This window comes from Neurospora hispaniola (assembly GCF_033458365.1).
Source record: "Neurospora hispaniola strain FGSC 10403 chromosome Unknown B0T23scaffold_8, whole genome shotgun sequence".
Classification (NCBI taxonomy): domain Eukaryota; kingdom Fungi; phylum Ascomycota; class Sordariomycetes; order Sordariales; family Sordariaceae; genus Neurospora; species Neurospora hispaniola.
The window spans coordinates 477,671-497,004 of NW_026944413.1; the positions used below are offsets into that span (position 1 = coordinate 477,671).

Here is a 19,334-nt window from a genome sequence, read left to right on the forward strand (position 1 = left end):
GTAGTATAATCAATTATATTTGTATTTTTAAGAATTAAAACTCAAATTAACCAACAAATTAGTCCTACATTATGTACAGCGTAACTCCGTGATAGTATATTCTCTTGGTACTAGTCTATGTTCCCCCGTTTCGAACATGCATATACAAACACACACATTATAGTATCATCTATCCCGGCGGTAGTCGAGTGGAGACTAAAGCCAAGATCGGCTCTTCCCAGTTTCCACCATGCGGTTCCACCCCCGACTTACACTACGCAGTACACGTATCTATATATGGCTCAGTACCATAAGGTACAGAGTCACCTGCAGGGTAAGCGATAGTAGTGATACATGGATGACGATACATGCAATCAGGGAAGAAGGTACCTATCCGACCTCATCAGCCATCCATCTTGTAATCTCGGGGTGTGGACTTCTCAGTGGGTAATCAACACTGGCCTTTCAGAGATCCATCTCCAGGGTCCCGACCTTCTTCCGGTCAGTACGCAGACCGGCGTGTTAGACGTTCATTCCGCATGTTTCTGTCCTGTCAATTTCCTCTGCACTAGCTCCATGCAATTCCCCAGAGCTGCAGGCCAAGCTCCCCTTCATCCCATTCATCCCATTCATCCCTTTGCCTACCTGGGTTCTACATCGAATACCGCAAACAAATAGGAAAGACTTCACTTCCACACCTCACTTACAGCCAGAGAATTTTGTCCTCTCACTCTGTTAGGTTTTCAATCCGGGTACCTCCAAGGCTTCGAGCCGACTTTCACGGCATCTGGCCCATCTCGTTCGTATCGCGGCGGTCTGTCTGTGCTGGCATAGTAACTGGATTCCAAAGGTGGCATTCCCGCCTCCTTGGTTCTGCCGGCTCCTCGAGTGAATAGAAGCCTCCAGGCACAACAATGTCTCCATCGTTCCTAAACTTCAAGGAGATTCGCCGGCGATCGCGAAACAGTTTCAAGACGGAACGCTCGACCGACGGCTCGAGTGGAGCAAGCAATGGCACTGCGCACACCACCGGCTCCTTGACTCCTCCGTCCTTCTCCTCGCAGCAGTCGGACCCGGCTCTCAATATCCACGTTAACAACCACCAGTCAACATCTCCAATTCCTCCTGCTACTGCCCCTTCGCGCCCGGCGCCACATCCGTACACGGGAAACCCAAACAGATATAGTGTCTCGGGTATGACAGGTCTAGGATCGCCAACGCCAAACGGCAGGGGCCCCAATTTGCCCGTCTCGCAATACTCTCCACGCATCACCAGTATTCAGGACAACTCATGGGTGAGTTGAAGTTGATTGTGCCTGGCCACTTGCTTACCGCTTGCCTTGATTAACCAAACCATCACAGGTCTACCAAAAGGTCCTACTTGTTTACGGTACCGTTGGGGAGCCTTCTCAGCAATCCCTTGACGGGACCGTGACTGTCAGTCGACTTGATGACAGCTTCCCCCCTCTCAGCTGGCCCGTATGCGACTCCCAGTTCAAGGCTCTAGTCTACATGAACCCCGGCGCAAACCGACTACGCTTCGATTTTGCCAGCCCGAAACTCGCTAACAGCGGATCAACGAATCCCATTCACGCCTCCTATCTAACAATACATATGCTTCCAGCGACCAACGCCCCTCCTCTCCAACTCGCCATTTTGCTCGCCAGGGATTCTCCCGCTACATATGATGCCGTTCCAGCCAGGATCGAGCGAGAAGGAAACGGTTTGGAGACGGCAGTTCGAAAGTTCCGCATGGCTGCGTATCTGTGGCAGGCATTTACGGCGGAACAGATGTGGCGCAACAAGTTTGGTCGTCGCGTGTTTCGGCTCGAAGAGGAGTGGACTACGGGCTCGGCAAACCAGAGGGATAGAGAGCAGGGGACACTACGGTCTGAAGCACGCATCCACATTATCAGGACGAACCATACCCTAGCAGAGCTCCGCGACATGAATAAGGCGCAGCAAAACAAAGATGCCAACCAAAAGGATGCTCTGTTTGGCATTGCTGTAGATGCGGTCAAAGACCACTTCAAGCCGCTTCCGGGACAGAAACTATACGTTTCTGTCTTGTTGCTAGACTCACACTGGGATACGACTCTGAAAACCGTTACCGCGCACGCCGCGCTCGGAGGGGGGGTCGGCAATCTGCAACTGGCCATGTTCGGGTCACACTGCCTGCAAAGCTACCCGACAAGCTTCGAAGAAGTGGTCCCGGCATTCAGTGATTGTACGCCTACAGATACAAACTATGTTGCCAACGATTGCAATGAGGCTGGGAGCTCGTGGGAGGCAGCTAATATCGGCATTGGAGCTCATCTGCACGAGACAGGTCATTTGTTCGGCCTGCCTCACCGCGAAAGTGGCGTCATGTTAAGGGACTATGTGAAGCTTAATCGCACTTTCATGGTTCGTGAGGCATATTCGACACGCACGCGCTCCAAAGGTGGTCCGGTATCACAGGAGGATGAATGTACCTGGCACCGTCTGGACTGCCTCAGGTTTCGGAGCCATCCATGTTTTCGACTGCCCAACGACTCAATTCCAAGCCCGGATGACAGCGTACAGGCATGGCCTGTGGGAGGAGGCGAAGTAATGATAACGGCCGCCTCAGGGATAATGTACGTCGAGATCTTTGGAGAAGATGACGATGTTTGTCACAAATGGATCGAATATCTCGGCGAAGGCGGTAGCGGTAATGGATCGGGCATCCAACGTCAGATCACACTCAATGAGCAGGAACTACGCAAGGAATTGGCCGAGGACAAGAGGAAACGGAGATTGAAGGTTAGTGTCCGATCGCATGGCGGTGGTTCTTTGGATATCGAAGATTTCCGTCAGTTGTGCTCCAAGCAATCGAGCTTTAAGCTTCCCATGGGCTTGGTACCAGGAGTACCCATTTTGGCACAGACAGCGTATCGCGGTAAGACATTGGGAGCATCCAAATTGGAAGGAAGCGAGCCCTATGAAGTTGTGTTCACAAGTGCAGTGAAACAAGGCATAGTTCTCTCGAGGATTATTGTTTACCATGGGATGGCCTTGGATGGTTTGGAGTTTGTGTATGATGATAGTTCAACGCAACTTTTTGGGAAAAAAGGGGGGAAAGCAGGGGGTGACGTTTTTGAAATGGGTAAGTACGATGCTGAAGTCAGCCAACACTGTTCATTGATATACTGACTGATGCCAGATATCCGTCGGGGCGAATACGTTACCGGTTTTTATGTCAGAGCCGGCTTCTGGATCGATGGCATCCAAATTTTCACAAGCTCGGGGAGGAAATCACCAGTCTACGGCAAGCCAAATGGTGGCTCTGGGTACGTTGTGTGCGACCGGCAAACCTATTCATTCTATTCTCCAAACCCAAGAAAAAGTCATGCTAATCAAATTTGCTGCTGTTACAGCCATACACTAATACCCCCAAGGGGTTTCAATATTGTGGGGGTAACTGGGTCATGCGGCGCTTGGGTTGACGGGTTTTCTGTTGTCATCAGCAAACTGCCTTTGTCGCTTTGATATCCCTTATCACATCCCTGCCTAAGCATATATATATATATATGTATACTTTACCTACTATACCCATCTTCTGACCGTTAATCTACTACACCTTACCCAACCTCCCATCAGCCTTTACTTTGACCATGACTCAGCACTTCAAAGGACAAGTGACAGATGGAGCCATCCGACGGGAACTAAGCCACTGAGCTGTGAAACGAGGACGGTACGGTGTATCAATGTGGGCAACATCAATGCGGCTGTCCATGAAGACTCCTGGCCTTTTGACGTCTCTATTTCCAGCAAGTCTCATGCCGCCAACAAGCTTGGATGAATCTATGGTTAGACTTGCCCTTCGGATTGATAAGTGCATTCTTCATGGTGAGGATGATGTCTTTCGGTGACGAGATTGGGCAGTAAGATAATCGTACACATTACCACCAAACTGTTAATGTTTGACCAAGATGTACGTATGGTGAGATAGCAAGTCGAGTGTGAAGCAAGTACCAAAGTTGGAAAGCAAAGAGCATGGGTGGTTCTGACTGTTGCGACCTAGTATTCTTGACGACGCTCACATATACAACCTGTATGCTGAGAGCACTCAGGCCATCATTTTAGTAAGGCTGCTCAGTGTAGTTCATAAAATCATCACAGGCATTCGTGCTCATACAAAGGAAGATGTGTTGAGAGCGAGGAGTATGCGGATGTCAAATTTTGCTTCATTTTCCCGTCCATCCATTCTTTCCTTCCCAAAAAGAGAACACAAGCAATATTCCGAGATCGCAGGTGCTGCGGGTATAAATTCATCTACACCTCCCCCTTTTCGTTCTTCCACCCTTGCTTCCTTCTTCCAAATAACCCATCCCTCTTAGGCATGCACTTCCATTGATAACCCATCTAGTCACTATCCTCATCCTCTTCATCACTATCTTCGTTGCTATCCTCCTCATCTGCATTCTCCAGCCATTCGACCAGCACACGACTCCTCTCCTTGATCTTGGAGAGTGTATCATTCTCTGCAGCCCTGGCATCCGCCCACCAGGCGAGAATACCCTCCTCCTCGAGAACGTCCAAGTTATAAAGCTGCTGCAGCATGGCGGCAAGTAGCGTTCCTGCGCGCGCAGAATCAAGCCCCTTAATGGCTGCCAAAGCTTTCTGCAACGCGAGGGCAAACTCAGCGTGGAGATCGACCTTGTTTCCGCCGACGCCAACCTCTGTAATGAACTTGACGGCACCCTTCTTGGACGTAAGAGCCCGGCCAGCGGCCTTGGTAGGCTCAAGACCGCCGTTTTCGGGACTCATGAGCTCGGCGGCGCGAGTGGCAAAGGCTACGGCAATGGCCTTGCGCATCATGCTGTCCGAAGCATTATTGGCCAGTCTCAAACCCATGAACTCCAGCTTCGCAGAGTCGAAGTCCTCGTTGTCGTCAGCACGGAGGGCATCTACAAGTCCGTGAACAGCGTCACCATGGAACTGGTCGAGCTTCATGACGGCGGCAGCGGAATCATCAGACGCGAAGGAGGATAGGCGTTCGCGGTTGGCCTTGGCTTGGAAGCCTTGCTCGTACTCGTCATCCGAGAGGTCATCATCGGAGTCATGGGTCGCTAATGTGGAGATGGACTCTCTTGAAATGTTGAGGCCAGCCAAAGAGTAAATGAGAGAGCTTTGGAGAACTGCGGGGTCCGCATCGCCTTCATCCTCGGAGTCACTGTCCTCGTCGTCTTCTGGCTCTTTATATTGGGCTCCCTTGCCATCGTTTCCAACCAGTTTAATGTCGGTCTTGACCGGCTCTCTTTCACTGGTAAAGAGGGATATTCTCGGTAGGGGTTTGGATGAGAGTTGTGTTCCGGCGCTGATCCGTACACCGTAGGAGATGAGAGAGCCTTGAGGAATGTAGCTGTGCTTACCAATGACTGCATCGTTGGCTACAATGGAATGCAGAACAGTAGCACCGTCTTCGATCACCGCGTCATCCCAGATATAGCTGTTCTCTATCCTCACGTTCTTTCCGATCTGGCACCTCCTTCCGATGATACTGCTCGAGATTGTGCTACCAGTGTCGACATAGGCGGTCTTCCCTAGTACTGATTTGGTTACTGCGCTGTTTTTTGCGATGTGTGCGCCATCCTCTAACCACAGACCCCGCTTGTACTTGTAACTTTGTCCGTGAAGAAGGTTGCTATCGGGGACATACGGTAGCGCCCAGCGGTGGAGGATATCCTTGCTGATGCAATCATACATCTGAAGGTTGCTGGCGCGAGCCCCGTAGCCTTCCTCAAGAATCTCGGCGCTGATGATCTTGCCGTTGAGCTCCCAGTCTTTCAGTACGCCGTGAAGGAAGTTCTTGCGGGGAAGCTCGTAGTCGAAGCTCTCGGACCACAAGGCCAAAACATCCGGTGTGCAAATATCGATGCCACAATCAATCAGATCGGTGCGTAATTCGAACTCAGCATACTCGAATACCGACTCGTCCAACTTGACATACTTGTCCTTCTGAAGTGGGTGCATCTCTTCATATTGCAGACAACGGCCGTTGGTGGGGTCGACAACAAAGACAGGAGTAATGCCCCGGGCCTTTGCAGTCCGGTGAGGGCTGTCTCCTGTTGAGCGCAAGACGATGGTCATGCAGGCGTCTCTGTTGGCCTCTCTCCTTGCGCGGTGCCTGGCCAGGATACCATCGAGGGGGATGTTTGCGACAACATCGCCATGAATCAGAATGAAGTCACCCGAGATAATACTGCGCTTGTCAAGATCTCGCAAAAAGTCACCGATGGAGCTTGCGTCGGACACGCGGATGAAGTCGACAGAAGAGAAGGGGCAGAGATTGCTTTCAGGGCTCCATCGGTCGGAGTCGTGGATGTAGGTTTCGACGTCTTCGGAGTGGGCGCCGCAGTAGATGAAGACCTCCTGGACGCCGTTGGAGGCTAGATACTCGAGCGTGTATTCGATAACGGGCACGTTGACCAAAGGAAGGAGACACTGTCAGGAGAAGGCCGTCAGTACTCAGAGGTCGCCAGGGACAAGGGACATGAAGCATTGAGCATGAAGCATGAAGGCATTTACCCTGGGCTTTTCAAGCGCGAAAGGCTGAAAGCGGTCTTGGAAAGAATCGGCGAGGATGACGGCCTGGAGAGCATCTTCTCTCTTCTCCTCGGCGCCGCCCTTGGCGGGCTTTTTGGACTTATTGGCAGCTCCGCCCTTGCTGACCTGCTTGCCCGACATTGCCAACTGAAGTCTATTTATCAGCTCGAACTCTACAGGAATAGGTCGACGAGGGCCTGGTTGAGTAAGTGGCCGCGGATCGGAAAGCGCGGGGAAGACTGTGGTAGAAGGAAAAAGGTGGGGCTGCACAATGTCAAGAACGGCGCGTTTGAACTTCAAAGCTGGGGTTGAGAATGCGCCTGCCTGCCTCGGCCGCTGTGTGGTACCAAAACCTTGCAATGATGAGTCAACGCAGTGGCCCCAATCTGTCCAAACTTCCACATTGTGTTTTCCGTACTGCATGCTTGGAGATGGGGCGCGGGGCTATCACCTGTGGCTTGTACGTACCGTCGGTGCCTTAGTTTACCGTACCGCGTACCAACTGCACCGAGCCTTACAGGTGGTAACTTTCATCAGTGGAAAATTGTGGCGTTGGAAATCACTAGCCGCATTTGGGCTCCCATCGATCACAACTGAAGTAGCGGGACGCATCAAGCACATCATAGCACCGGCACTGAACAGTACTTAGTGTGCTAGTAGTGTACACTACAACACGATAGTGCCTAGCATCTCCCTTGGCTACACAACAACGGCAACATGTATGAAAGGGAAGGTACTAGGTAGTGTAGATAGTAGAACTCAAGATCCGAGCTTTTGCCGTGCACGCAGTCTGGCAGTTTTCGGCGAATTCTAGCAGACGTAACTGATTCCGTGGGCAAGAACTGGAACATCCAGCTCACCTAGACGTTGCGATAGCAAGCCCCCTCGCACCTCGCCCATGGATCTTAGCTATCTAGATCATGGCGACTTAAGTTGGGACATGAACTTAGTCCAGACGAACCATAATCCGGATTCCAATTTCAGCTGAGTGCCGAGAGATGATCGGCGATCCCACCCTCCCGGTGGAGCCAAATGTTGATTTGCGCCAGGAGCCGGTATATACAATCTAACCCTGGTATGTTTGTTAGTTTGGTACAAAAAAACGCCCATCTCCACTTGAGAGCCCCGGAAAGTAAGGAAGTATTCGATTTTCAAACAGATAGGCACCGAAAGGGGACTCTTTCTTTTATATTTTTCAAGCTTGAAGGCCTTCAAGGAGACGGATGGAGGCATAAACAGAAGCTTTTGTAGCGTATTATATCCTGGTCATTGTTAGTCGCTCCAAACGAAAACTCTAAGGAAGCTAATAAGAGTTCTATATCTCCCCTATTTAACCTATAGCCGAAGAACCAAACTAACAAACATACCAGTCTTATATTGTATAGTAATGTGCCCTATTAATGCAACTAATACTAGCAGCCAGATTTCTTTATAAAAGGGGGGCTTTTATAAAGGATAGTACTAGTGCATAGACTAATATATGCTGTGGGGCTACTAGATTACGGGTCGACTACCCTAAAGATGGGTCACTTCGACCCTCTCGCACCGCCGCTATTCGTCCTACCCACCTAAATCAGATCCTTATTAATGCAAATCCCCCCCGTCAATATTACAATTAGCAGTTAGCAGTCTTCACCACTAGAGGGAATGCGGGCAGCCGAAATCTTTAGCAAAAGGGAGACTTTTTGCATTAAGGGGGCTTAGCATTAACAGGGCACATTACTGTATACTACATAGTGTAGTGTACACAGCACTATATGACACTACACTAGATAACTCCAGGATGGCCTGTCGGATGCTAGCCGATTTCGATTTGACGAAACCCAACCGCGGCACGCCAAACCCGTCTTCCAAGGTGCCGACTCGCCGTTCGGTTACATATGTAACTATTAGCCTACTATTACATTCTTGCACCTATGTTGTGCCGACAAAGCTTCGCAGGACCGCGCCTCGGGAGGATCACTGTATGGGGAAAACACCTGGCCGTTGGTAGTTCACCAGCCTCGCCACGTGCTAGTTCGCGTTCTAACGAGGGTCGGAACGATAATGGAATAAATCTCGTCCGATCTGCAGATCCTTACATCGAATCCAACACCGTCTCCTCCCATTCATACATATGTAAAGCGAGCGTCACGGCGCCAGGTACATAACTACACTACACTACGATACATAACGGCGGACCGCACTATATAGGACTAAAGAGTTCTAGACCACCATCGAACATGCAGCATACCGCATCTGAGGTTTCTTGGTGGATCCTAGTAAGCGGCTCAGGCGGAAGCACGACGCCATGCGTACCTAACAACGAAGGTACTTTTAATGTTCTCCAACACCAGGCCACTCTGTTTCAAATTGCCGGGTAGTGTCTTTGGCCTAGCTTGGTCCCGCCCTCCGCGACAGTCTGGCACCCAAGGCCGTCAGAGAAGGCGGCTCCGGCCCGGTTTAACGCCCCTTTCCCGACCCCCAAATTGCTATTTCTTTCTCCTCCACCTCGTTTCCTTTATGTATTATATTGGTCCGCGGTGTTATCAACTGGAACCAGCCCGGAAATCCGCCGCCACGCCGTATCTCCGATTAGCCTTCACTTCATATTAGCGTCCAGCGTCCCAGTCTCCTCACCTGTTTCTTGTCTTACCTCCCGCGGCTATGAATTTTCATGCTCCGTCAAGAACCCCGGATGGGAAAGAAGGATGGATCAGGCTACAATTTGCCTTGGAGACGAGCAAACAACACCACTCTTCATCCTTCATACCCGTGTCCAAGACTACATATCCAATATCATCCTTTGGGTCACGACTTACAAGCAGGCAAACAGCCAAAACAATTCTCTCTACCTTCAAACGGACCTCGTAACGGACTCAACAGGGCTCATTCGCTCCGGCACCAGATTCTTATCTCGAAGAGGTATTTACAACTGGAGGTATCAACCTCGGTCCACTCCCCCATCCTGCAAGTTCCAGGATCACGATTGCCCTCCACTAGTACCGAGCCTAATACCGACTCTTAACTCGCATACTGACAGGGAAACCAGCGGGCCTTCGCGCTTTCGTGAACTTGGTTTTCACAAACATCCAAGTCCTCTTTCGGTCCCGCGGTTGGTCAGGAGCCGGCTGAGCAACAGCAGCATTGACTCATCCCAGCCGTCTCCTGGGACCGATCGAGATGCATATACACTACCCGTGCCTCGCTATAAGGGATATTCTTCCCCCAAATGTTCTCGAACCAGGCCCTTTCAATGCTTACTCCTGTCTGCACCACAGTTGGTGCGTGAATATGTAGCAAGTACCCGACGATCCTGGCGCCTAGCCAGGTCTAGGCTCGTCTGGAACCCACCCAACCATTCTGGGCTGTAGTACGAGCGGTTGTACCGAATGGTAGCTGTGCTCCTCTCACCCGCCTCCTCCCTCTTTCCTTTTCCCTTCAGATACATCTTATACGAAACCCCAGGCTCGCGATACTCACCTTCTTACCTCGACCTATGAACCCTTCACCCCCCTTCCCTCTCCGTTATCCTCATTCACTTACAGCTGACAGTTTGTTTACTGTACTTAGTTCAATCTGCTCCTGAGCTCATGTATCCAACACCAAATTCCGTCCTTTTATTTTCTTTCCATCTTCCTAAACTTTACCCACCTGCTTGTTGCTTCTACGACCCCCTACAGTCATTTTCTCATCAACATTGTGCCAACAATCTTGGCTCACCCTGGAAAGCGTCACTACCACATATGCTCATTTGACGACCAACTGCTAGTTCGACAGCAACAATTCGAACAGAGCACTCGCCCACCGTTAATGCTCAAGTCTAGTAGGTGAAAAAGGACTGCAGACTGGATGCAACGACATCTACTTCAGACTTAACTACATGCGCGGAATGAGAAGCCAACCACGCTACCTCTCTACTTAACCAATCACGCTACACACCGCCAAATATCCATCCCCCCCCCCACAGAAGAGAAAAAAAAAAAGAACAAAGTTGACATCAGCCGGCACACACGAATCAGGCTTTGGTACGAGTTTCTAAAGCTTCGAATTGCAGTAGAGGTTAGCCAACTCTGCGGCAACACCTAGTCGGGCATTGAGCAGCTCTTTGCCTTCGTCGACGAGCATGCAACGGCACGAGATCGACATCGAAACAATCAGCTACGGGGGAAAAAAAAAAAAAATCGACGCCAGCCGACCCTGCCGCCCCGAATGCGTAATTCCTTCCATTCCGTGCTTTTACCGATCTCGTCGCTCGCTATCCCCTCTTCGATCTACAATCAGAATCGTCACTCCGTCGACGGTTACTCTCTATTGCACAAACGGCCTCTGGTGGTTCGCGCCAGGCCCGTATAACCGTTGGCGCTTTTCTGGCCGAGTCTCTTCTGATCCACCCATTCCCATGCCCTCAGAGGCCTGTATATGGCCGCCGCCTTGGAAACCCGCCGATCCGCCTGCTAGTTGGTTGTTCACCTGGTTATTCATCATTTGATAGGGTGGCGGCGGCGGTCTTTGTGTGCCCCCCGGCGTCAGAACCATCCCTCCCGGCCCGTTCCCTCCGGCATTCATGTACCCCCCACCGTCCATGTTGGGGGACGTCTGGTTCATCTGCCCTGGGGAATGCCATGAGGACGTGGTGGCAGGCGAAGGTATCGGCGTCTGTTCAAATTTGACCTGTGCGCTGCTGCCCATCGAAGAGTTTGCCATCGCCGCCGCCGCCGCCATCATGTTGGCCTGCGCTTGTTGGTTGTTGCTGTAAGCTTGTTGGTTCTGGCCCGGCGGTCCTGGGGCACCGACAGTCTGTCCTGTGTCATCCGCGTTAAGGCCGCCTTGGAGCGGGTCTTTGAGCATATATGCCAGATGCTTCCTCAAAACGCGGATCATGCTGTCTTTCGTAAAGGGTTTTGCTAACACATCATTCATACCTTGGAGGAAGGAACGTCAGAACATCGAAAGAAGCAGGTGGGGTGAACTGGGATGGGCTCAACTTACCATACTGAAAGTAGGTCTGGATATCTTCTTGTCGAATATTCGACGTCATGGCAATGATGGGTACTCTTGCCGTCACCATCCTGATCATCGCCGTCGCCGATACGCCATCCATGTTGGGCATAATAATGTCCATGAAAATGAGGTCGAAGCCCTCGTTATTCTCCGGATTGTTGATCTTTTCCACAGCTTCCAGCCCGTCCTTCTGCTACAGTGTTAGCGACGGCTGCCTTCGGGTAATTCGAATTCCCAAGGCGAGACACCTAGAACTTACAGCAATATCTACCGAGCATTCGAGTACATGTAGGAATTTGGCACCGATCCTTGCGCATGTCTTGTCATCCTCGACGAGTAGGATACGTGGCCGCTTGTGGCTCCACATGGAGGTGCCTTGATCTTTTGGGGGAGGCGTGATCTGGGCAGAGTCTGCCATTGCATTCGGATTACTCAAGGGACGAGTATAAGGGATGTTGTTGATGTGGTCGGAATGGAATGGGTCGATGCCTGTTGTCTGCCCTACCGGATAGACCATGTGTCTTGGGTCGTTGAGGGGGTCATGCAACATGTGCATGGGGCCAGGGCCGCTCTGGGTGAACATGACTGACGAGGTCGCCGATTCCGATGGAGACCCATTTTGATGATAGGCGACCGATAACCGTTCGAGTTCCCGGTCGGCCTGGGAGTCGGGGGAAACGCCATTGAGTATCTCGCGCGCTCGTCTAAGTTCGGCTGCCGGCTCATCAGCACCGTCTGGTAGTAGCCCAAGGGATCCTGCGTGGAAGGTCGGACCTGAATGACTTGAGTGGCTAGAATGCGCCGAGTGTCTGCTATTCCGTCGACGGTCCTCGATGTTGCTGAGGTGGGTGATCAACTCGTTGGAGACTTGACTCTGGGCCCTGACCATCTTCTGCAAGCTAATGACCTCGTTGACGAGCACTTTGTTCGTCTGCGCCAGCTCGAAATACTGTTCTTGCAACGCCTGGATCTGGTGTTGGGTCGCAGTAAGCGATTCGCTTAGGACGACAATCTGCTGCGACGCGCCAAAGGTATCCTCAGCTTGCGCTGGCTTACGCGGGGCAGGCGCTTTTCTGCGGATATTATCTAGGTTATCTTTCCTATCTGCACGAAACTCGGGATGTCGAAATTCCCATGCCTGGATACGGTCAGCTGAAGGAATCCCCTTTGCAGGACCGATGACTTGGACCACCCACATCTCTTCCGTATGGCGCTTCGCCACTTTCTTCATTGTGCCTCACTTTGTGAAAATCGTATTTGTTCAACTGCCGTACGAAGCTTGCGAAATTGCTGTGCTTGAAGTGTTTGGGTAAGATGGTTTTGGTGAATTTTTCATTCTGTTGATGAGCATGTCAGCAAGAGCAGGGGGGAGCGTCTTCCCCAAATGGAATGCCGTTCAGCGCATACCTCTAGAACAACGAAACTGTCACCATCGGCGCTCCATCGTACTACGGAATTGTACGTGGGGTCTTCGAGCATCCTACAAGCTGGTCAGAACGCACTTTTCGCAATTTACAGGCGTGGACTTGGCGCCTGAAGATGGCTTCGGGGGATTTAAGCTTCGTACTTATATAGCTTGCGCACCTAGGTGAGACAAAGTACGGGTTAGCACCCATCTTAAAACTAGTGGTCGCTGGCAGGCGGAGAGAGAGAGGAGAGTGGAAAGGGGAAGCTTTGGAAGAGGAGCTCACAAAGTCGCTGGAGTTGTTACCAGCCTGCACAGAGGCCGAGTCACCCTCGGGAGGCGGCATGATTGTGGTGGTTCAGCGTGGGTCGGGACGCGAGGTCTAGACAAGCGAATGCCCAAGCAGTCCGAGCCGATAACAGCGGCCGATAAGGACTGCGACCGAGAATCAAGAACAGTCCAATTTAGTAGGCACGAGTTTCTCCCAAGCAAGAGCACAGTTTGATGGACTGGTCACGCTCTGCTCCTCTTCTCATCTCCACACGACGTGATGCGGTCTCCTGGTCCGAGCCGACAGTTGTTTCCACTTTTCCCAAAGTCACGTAGCATGCTCTGGGTCGAGCGCTCAGGTGGTCGAACCGCGGCTGCTTCGCGACGTAATGCACCCAGGCGGCGGGGAACTCAAACGGTTCACGCAGCGGATGAAACAGAAGGCGGTACAGTAGTCGAAAGAGCTATGGCAGACGGCCAAGCCAGGCGTGCTGGAGATGCGATATGGGGGAGGGTTGTTTAAGCTCAGCGCGAGATAATGACCAGACAGGCGATGGGCGTACGGTCCATCTCAGGTTGTGTCCGGTGTCGCTGGAGGATTCGGGGCTTGACGTCTCAGAGAAGGTCCAGAGGGTTGAACGAGTCGAAAAAGGTCGAGACTGTGGTCGAGTTCAGGGTACCGTCTTAAGGCAGAGGATCAGGGACAAGGGACCTTGACCGGCGGATGGACACGGTGCTGGTGGGAAAAAAAAATAAAAAAATGATGGAGGTGCGTTCTTCCGTGGACCCAGTCGATGTTTGGGAATTGGGGGACGATTATTAGGGGCGAGTGCTTTTTGGCGCCTTGGACTTGTGTTGTCTGGTATGTACCCAGTTTTGCGAGTTGCGTGCCCCCCCTCGGTGGATTGGAGGTGACAGAAGCTGGTGCGGACGGGACTGGGGAGTACATATGACTGTCAGGACTGGCAAGCTACGGTATGATTGATCAAGTTCCTGGAAGCAGGCGAAAAACTTGCGGTAGCCAGCGAGAGCGGCAACATCAATTGCCTTGGTGAGCCTAGCAAACCTTGTTCGCTTGGTAGAGGTACGCCAGTACACAGTCTCGCCAGTACGCCAGAGACGGTAGGATCGCTGCCGTGGAAACTTGAGACTCGCGAGGTGGAAGAACCGGGGCTGGGTTGAGGTAAGAATGGAACCTCGATGCGGCGCCGGTGGACATAAAGTTCAGACCCCTACCTTTTGCTAGTGCTGAAGTGGACGCAAAGTTTGAAACCTCCCAGGCGAGGAGGACATCTTGTCTTCCATGTCAGGCAAGTACTATAGTATCTCGCTATTTCAAGTTGTACGCGCTGCGGAGAAAGTCCCGTGCCAAAACGGAGCTATCTTGACGAATCAGACGACCAAGACGATCGGCTGGGACGTCATCCACACTCCAATCCTTACCGTTTTGTCTGTCTGGTACCTTACTGTGTAGGTTACGTCCCTTACTACACCAACCGCAAGCGTCAATACATTGGACAACACCAAAGATACATCTACCTATAAATACATCACCTTACATGACATCGGTGGCATGTGGAAAGCCAGAACAGGAGTACTTTATGTAGTGTACGTATTTAGGTACTTACGTACAGTCATGTGCGGTTGTGTAAGGCTTGGCTTAACCACGCTGGTATAAGCTTGGGGGCCTTCATAACCGCTTTACCATCTCTCCGACTTGTACATAAGGCCCAGATCGGCTCGAACTTTTTATAATAAAAGTTTAAATATTTCGTTACTCCCTCTTATTTACGGCTAAGTAAAATGGGTGGAGTAATATGACTATACCGCTTTAACGCTATATTAGTATAGTAATAGCTGGACTTAACCGTTTATAGCGTAGTTGGCCAAGACCTTTCTCACCGCCCTATAAATATCGCCTAAAAAGCAAAGTTAGACCCCGCCAAAGTCTAAAACCTAACTGCATTCCGACTTATATACAAAATACTAGCCAAAATACGTCCCAATCCGAAAAAATAAGCGCCCAAAACCTATATTCTACCCTTTAAAATAATTCAAATGTTTTACTATTGTCGAATCTACTAAATATTAAGAGCGGGGAGTAAAATAGCGGTCTTAATAACCCGCTTTTATAATTTTTCAATAATATTCTTAAAATGCCTAGTAATAATAATAACCTACCTAATTTCCTAACTCTCGATAAGAGCCAACTTCTCTACCCGGCGGATTATAATTAGATTAACGATAATTAACTAAATAAAAATCAACCGTTTAAAATCTATTACGATATTATAACAGCGTCCTTAAATAATGCCTAACTACCTTAAAGTATAGTACAAAATAGTATACTACTCCTACTACGTCCCTAGAAGAGGAAGCGCTAATTTAAACCGCTAATTCTTAAAAAGAAAAAGCATATTAATTAAACTACTTCTATAACCGCCACTATAATAATATAATTCCTTAATTATAAAAAGAGGAAAATATTTAACTCTATTTAATAAAAGGACTTCACCAAAATATAGGAGGAGGTAAGAAATAAGTATAACGAAGTTTAGGGCGAATATATTTAAATTATAAAATATATTGAAATTAAATTCGATATTAAATAATAGCGGTATTATAATTAGAAGGAAGCTCTCTCTATATCTAACGCTTCATTAAACCCTATTACTAAATTACCTAAAATATTTATATAAAACTAAAAGGCATTTCGTAAGCGGAAGAATACTAAGAATTATACGGTTAATTAATTAATAAAGTAACTACTTAGCGATACGAATATATATTCTGAAGTATTCTTTCGTATTAAAGCTTCTAGAAATAATATCGCCGAACCGGGGGATTCGTAAGTAAGCGAACTATTTAACGATAGCATTAATTTTGATAATAATAATAGTAGTAATAGGAATAATATAATCTTATCCAACAATAATAATAAAAATAATAATAAAATTAAAGAGGTTACCCCGCCTGCAAAGAAATTTATTAAGGCGCAACGATATAAAAGGAATATAAATCCTACTTTAACCCTACTATTAAATAGCGAAATTCCCTTTATTAATATAACTTTTAATATTACTAGTATGAAGAAGAAAATGTCAATGCAAGTATTCGCCCTAATACGGATCGTAGCGAAGACGTGGGGATATAACCTCGTACGCGCACGAGAAGTCTATATTAAAGCAATCCGAGTAGCGGTGGCCTATAGCGCATTAGCCTACTATATTCTAATGGAACCGATAGGAAAACCACGCGGACTAGCACGCAATTTAGCCGCAACCTAGAATAATTGCCTACAGGTAGTGTCCGGTGCGTATAAGGCGGCGTTAACCTTTAGCCTCGAAACGGAAACCTTCTACCCCCCCCTCAACCTTTACCTTAATAAAAGAATCCAGGTATTCGAAGAACGCCTAACACGCTCCCTAATAGTAGCCTTCGTACAAGGCATACTAGTATAAGTAGCGGCCGAAATCCGGAGCTAAAGAATATAATAATTATTATACTTAATACTAATTAATAGTAAAGTAAAGGCCGAATAGGCCGTATAATAAACCCTAGTTGAAGATATACTAATATTATAAAGAGAGGTAAGAGAGCCTACGCTAAGGGAGAGGGAGAAATAATTAGAAGAGGCGATAAAAAGAGAATAGGTAGTAAAATAGTATATAAAAGTTATTAAAATAATAAGGAAGAGGAAGCGCCTAAACGCCGCAAAAACGCACGTACAATTTAACAAAATTATACTATAGTATTATATATAGCCTAGTACGGACGAGAATCCCGCGCTATATTATTTATTAAAGGCTATAAATTCTTTATTAGTATAAGTAAGAATTGGGAAAATAAGCCTACGGATATTTCTTTTCGAAAGAAAAATTCTAAAAATAATAATACTATATTATTAGTATAGTGTAAGGAAGGAGATATTCGAATATTTTATATTAGAGTACTGGGAAATAGAATAGATTTAATTATAAAACGAGAATATTTTTATATAATTAATGAATAAGAAAGAATTCTATAACGAATTTAAAACGAACGCTAAACGGATTCTACGATAGGCCCTATAATTAGGGAGGCTATAAAAATATGAATTAATAATTAGAATTGAAAAAGTAAGGAAAATAGAAGAAACGTTAGGAAATATAAATTAAAATAGTTTAATTATATATATAAAAGACCTAACTAAAATTAAGAATTACCTAACCGGAACAGGACTATATCGGAACCGATAAGAAACCAACTAAATATATATTAAATATATAAATAATAATCTTAAAAGAAAATTAAACTATATTTAAACTAGAAGGATAATAGAGTACTAATTATTCTGTATTACCGACGATTAATACTATATTAATATTATTATTAATTTTACCCTCCTTACTAAAAAATTTATTTTCTATACTAAAATTTCCTTTATCGGCCTTGGGAAGAATATTATTAAATACTATCTTTATATTATAGTAAGGCCGGATGGAAGTAATATCGTCGATTAAATTTATATTTAAAATATAATTATAAATATTATAGATAATTTATTTAATATTAAAAAACTTTATAAAGAGAATTAGTAATAAGGCCGATATAGAGATATAATAGAATATTTATAATAAAAAAATGATTATTAAAATTATTCTACCTAGTACGGATTATTATTATACCCTTACCGATATACTTAATATTAATAATAATCAAATTAACTTTATCGAAAAGAATATAAATAATTTCTTTAACTTTTATAATATAGAAACGGATTATAGTAATATTATTATAAAGTAGAGTAAAATCTATAAAAGTATTAATAAGAATGTAAATAAATTTCCTTTTCTTTAATAGAAATTCGACTACTATAATAAAATTTAAGGCCGGATAATTGCTAACGGACGAAAGATTAGCGCTAATATAGTCCGCCGTAACTTATATAATAGCCGCAACCTACACCCTACCAATAAAAACCTTAAAATCGCCCTAAGCTGTATTATAATTATATAATATTATAACGAACCTAATAAAGGTATATACTAAAAGAATAAATTCGGTATTTAAATATTCTTTAATCCTCTTTTATAATTAATATTTATGATAGGGAGTATTAAGACGAATTATTTTAAAAATTAAATATAGAAATACTATAGGAATAAAACGGAGATTTATAAGGATTTTAAAAGTATTAGGCCTAATCAAAAGTGAATTGGAAGTTAGTTAAATTATTATAAATTATAGGAAAAATATATTATAAATTACATGTATAGGAATTATACTATTTATAAAATTCGGGAGGTTAGAAATATCCTATAGGAATGCTCTTCTTCTCCTATATCTCCTTCAATAAATATTTTTTAACCTTCTTAAAGGTAATAAGTTTAATTGGAATGTTATTATAAAGCGAATTAACGGGGCCGATATTAATTACTATAACCTCTATTACGATTTTACCCTCCGATTTATTAAAAGGGGCCGTAACCTCCAATGCCTTTGAAACAAACATCTTTTTTATAGTACTAGGAAGTTTCTTATATAATATAATATAATAATAGTAATACCGGGTCGAATTAAATATAAATGTAGGATAGCGGCGGATTTAATTAAAATACGGATATAATATAATAGAAGTAATAGTATAGTATAAAGAAGGAAAGAGGGAAGGAAAGAGAAAGCCGGGTTGAAGTTTCCTTTATAAATAAATTAAACGACTTAAAATAATATAATTGAAGAAAAATAAGATAAAAGGCTACCGACTATAAGGAAATAACGGTAGAAAGACGGAAGGAGGGTAATAATTGATCGGGGTAAGGTCGGTTATATATATAATAAAAATTTATAGCTTCGGTTATAACGGTAAAGTTATATTGAAAGGAAGGAAAATAGGACGGTACGGAACCGATACGGCGCTGTAGCAATAGTGAAACGGAGGGTTTTTATCCGGCTATTACAGTACGGTTTTTCCTACCGATTACGAACAAAGCAGTACTGTATGCCCATAGGGCGAACTATATAAATAGTTAGCGTATATAAGACTAATAATAATAATATTACTAATAGTAATAAAAGGAGGGGAGAAAGTACAGTCGAATTTCTTAATTTATTAATAGAAAAAGCGGTAATATTATTACAATCCCCT

At 46.4% G+C, this 19,334-nt stretch overlaps 5 protein-coding genes across 5 annotated transcripts; 1 reads left to right on the top strand and 4 right to left on the bottom strand.

Annotated features, from left to right (window-relative positions):
• Positions 1 to 893: 893 nt before the first annotated feature.
• On the top strand, positions 894 to 3,489 carry B0T23DRAFT_407419 (putative peptidase family-domain-containing protein; the record flags this gene model as incomplete). Its single annotated transcript, XM_062839186.1, has 4 exons — positions 894 to 1,274; positions 1,342 to 3,106; positions 3,164 to 3,290; positions 3,378 to 3,489. The coding sequence occupies 4 exons, from the start codon at positions 894 to 896 to the stop codon at positions 3,487 to 3,489; spliced, it is 2,385 nt and encodes a 794-aa protein (XP_062689029.1).
• A 511-nt stretch (positions 3,490 to 4,000) lies between these two features.
• Positions 4,001 to 6,917, bottom strand: B0T23DRAFT_344893 (nucleotide-diphospho-sugar transferase). Its single transcript, XM_062835949.1, has 2 exons — positions 6,532 to 6,917; positions 4,001 to 6,447 (listed from the first exon to the last, which is right to left on the bottom strand). The coding sequence occupies exons 1-2, from the start codon at positions 6,688 to 6,690 to the stop codon at positions 4,366 to 4,368; spliced, it is 2,241 nt and encodes a 746-aa protein (XP_062689030.1). The 5' UTR covers positions 6,691 to 6,917; the 3' UTR covers positions 4,001 to 4,365.
• A 1,979-nt stretch (positions 6,918 to 8,896) lies between these two features.
• Positions 8,897 to 9,979, bottom strand: B0T23DRAFT_407421 (uncharacterized protein; the record flags this gene model as incomplete). Its single annotated transcript, XM_062839187.1, has 3 exons — positions 8,897 to 9,047; positions 9,396 to 9,444; positions 9,793 to 9,979. 3 exons carry the CDS (start codon positions 9,977 to 9,979, stop codon positions 8,897 to 8,899), a joined length of 387 nt encoding a protein of 128 aa, XP_062689031.1.
• A 583-nt stretch (positions 9,980 to 10,562) lies between these two features.
• Positions 10,563 to 13,385, bottom strand: B0T23DRAFT_226199 (response regulator-like protein). The gene is made up of 7 exons (XM_062833810.1): positions 13,224 to 13,385; positions 13,100 to 13,116; positions 12,940 to 13,012; positions 12,729 to 12,869; positions 11,792 to 12,670; positions 11,521 to 11,722; positions 10,563 to 11,453 (listed from the first exon to the last, which is right to left on the bottom strand). The coding sequence occupies exons 1-7, from the start codon at positions 13,281 to 13,283 to the stop codon at positions 10,840 to 10,842; spliced, it is 1,986 nt and encodes a 661-aa protein (XP_062689032.1). The 5' UTR covers positions 13,284 to 13,385; the 3' UTR covers positions 10,563 to 10,839.
• An 879-nt stretch (positions 13,386 to 14,264) lies between these two features.
• B0T23DRAFT_324638 (uncharacterized protein) lies at positions 14,265 to 14,746 on the bottom strand (the record flags this gene model as incomplete). The annotated part of the gene is made up of 2 exons (XM_062835441.1): positions 14,265 to 14,455; positions 14,701 to 14,746. Coding segments are annotated over 2 exons (237 nt in total), but the record flags the coding sequence as incomplete, so codon positions are not given.
• Between the last annotated feature and the right edge of the window lie 4,588 nt (positions 14,747 to 19,334).

Excerpts from the sequence above, each read along its gene's own strand:
- B0T23DRAFT_344893 (XM_062835949.1), bottom strand. The coding sequence starts at position 6,690 with ATGTCGGGCAAGCAGGTCAGCAAGGGCGGAGCTGCCAATAAGTCCAAA. Across the intron at positions 6,448-6,531 it reads TCGCGCTTGAAAAGCCCAGG|TGTCTCCTTCCTTTGGTCAA; the intron begins GTAAATGCCTTC and ends TTCTCCTGACAG.
- B0T23DRAFT_226199 (XM_062833810.1), bottom strand. The coding sequence starts at position 13,283 with ATGCCGCCTCCCGAGGGTGACTCGGCCTCTGTGCAGGCTGGTAACAAC. Across the intron at positions 12,870-12,939 it reads ACAGTTTCGTTGTTCTAGAG|AATGAAAAATTCACCAAAAC; the intron begins GTATGCGCTGAA and ends GCTCATCAACAG. Across the intron at positions 11,454-11,520 it reads CCAGACCTACTTTCAGTATG|GTATGAATGATGTGTTAGCA; the intron begins GTAAGTTGAGCC and ends CCTTCCTCCAAG.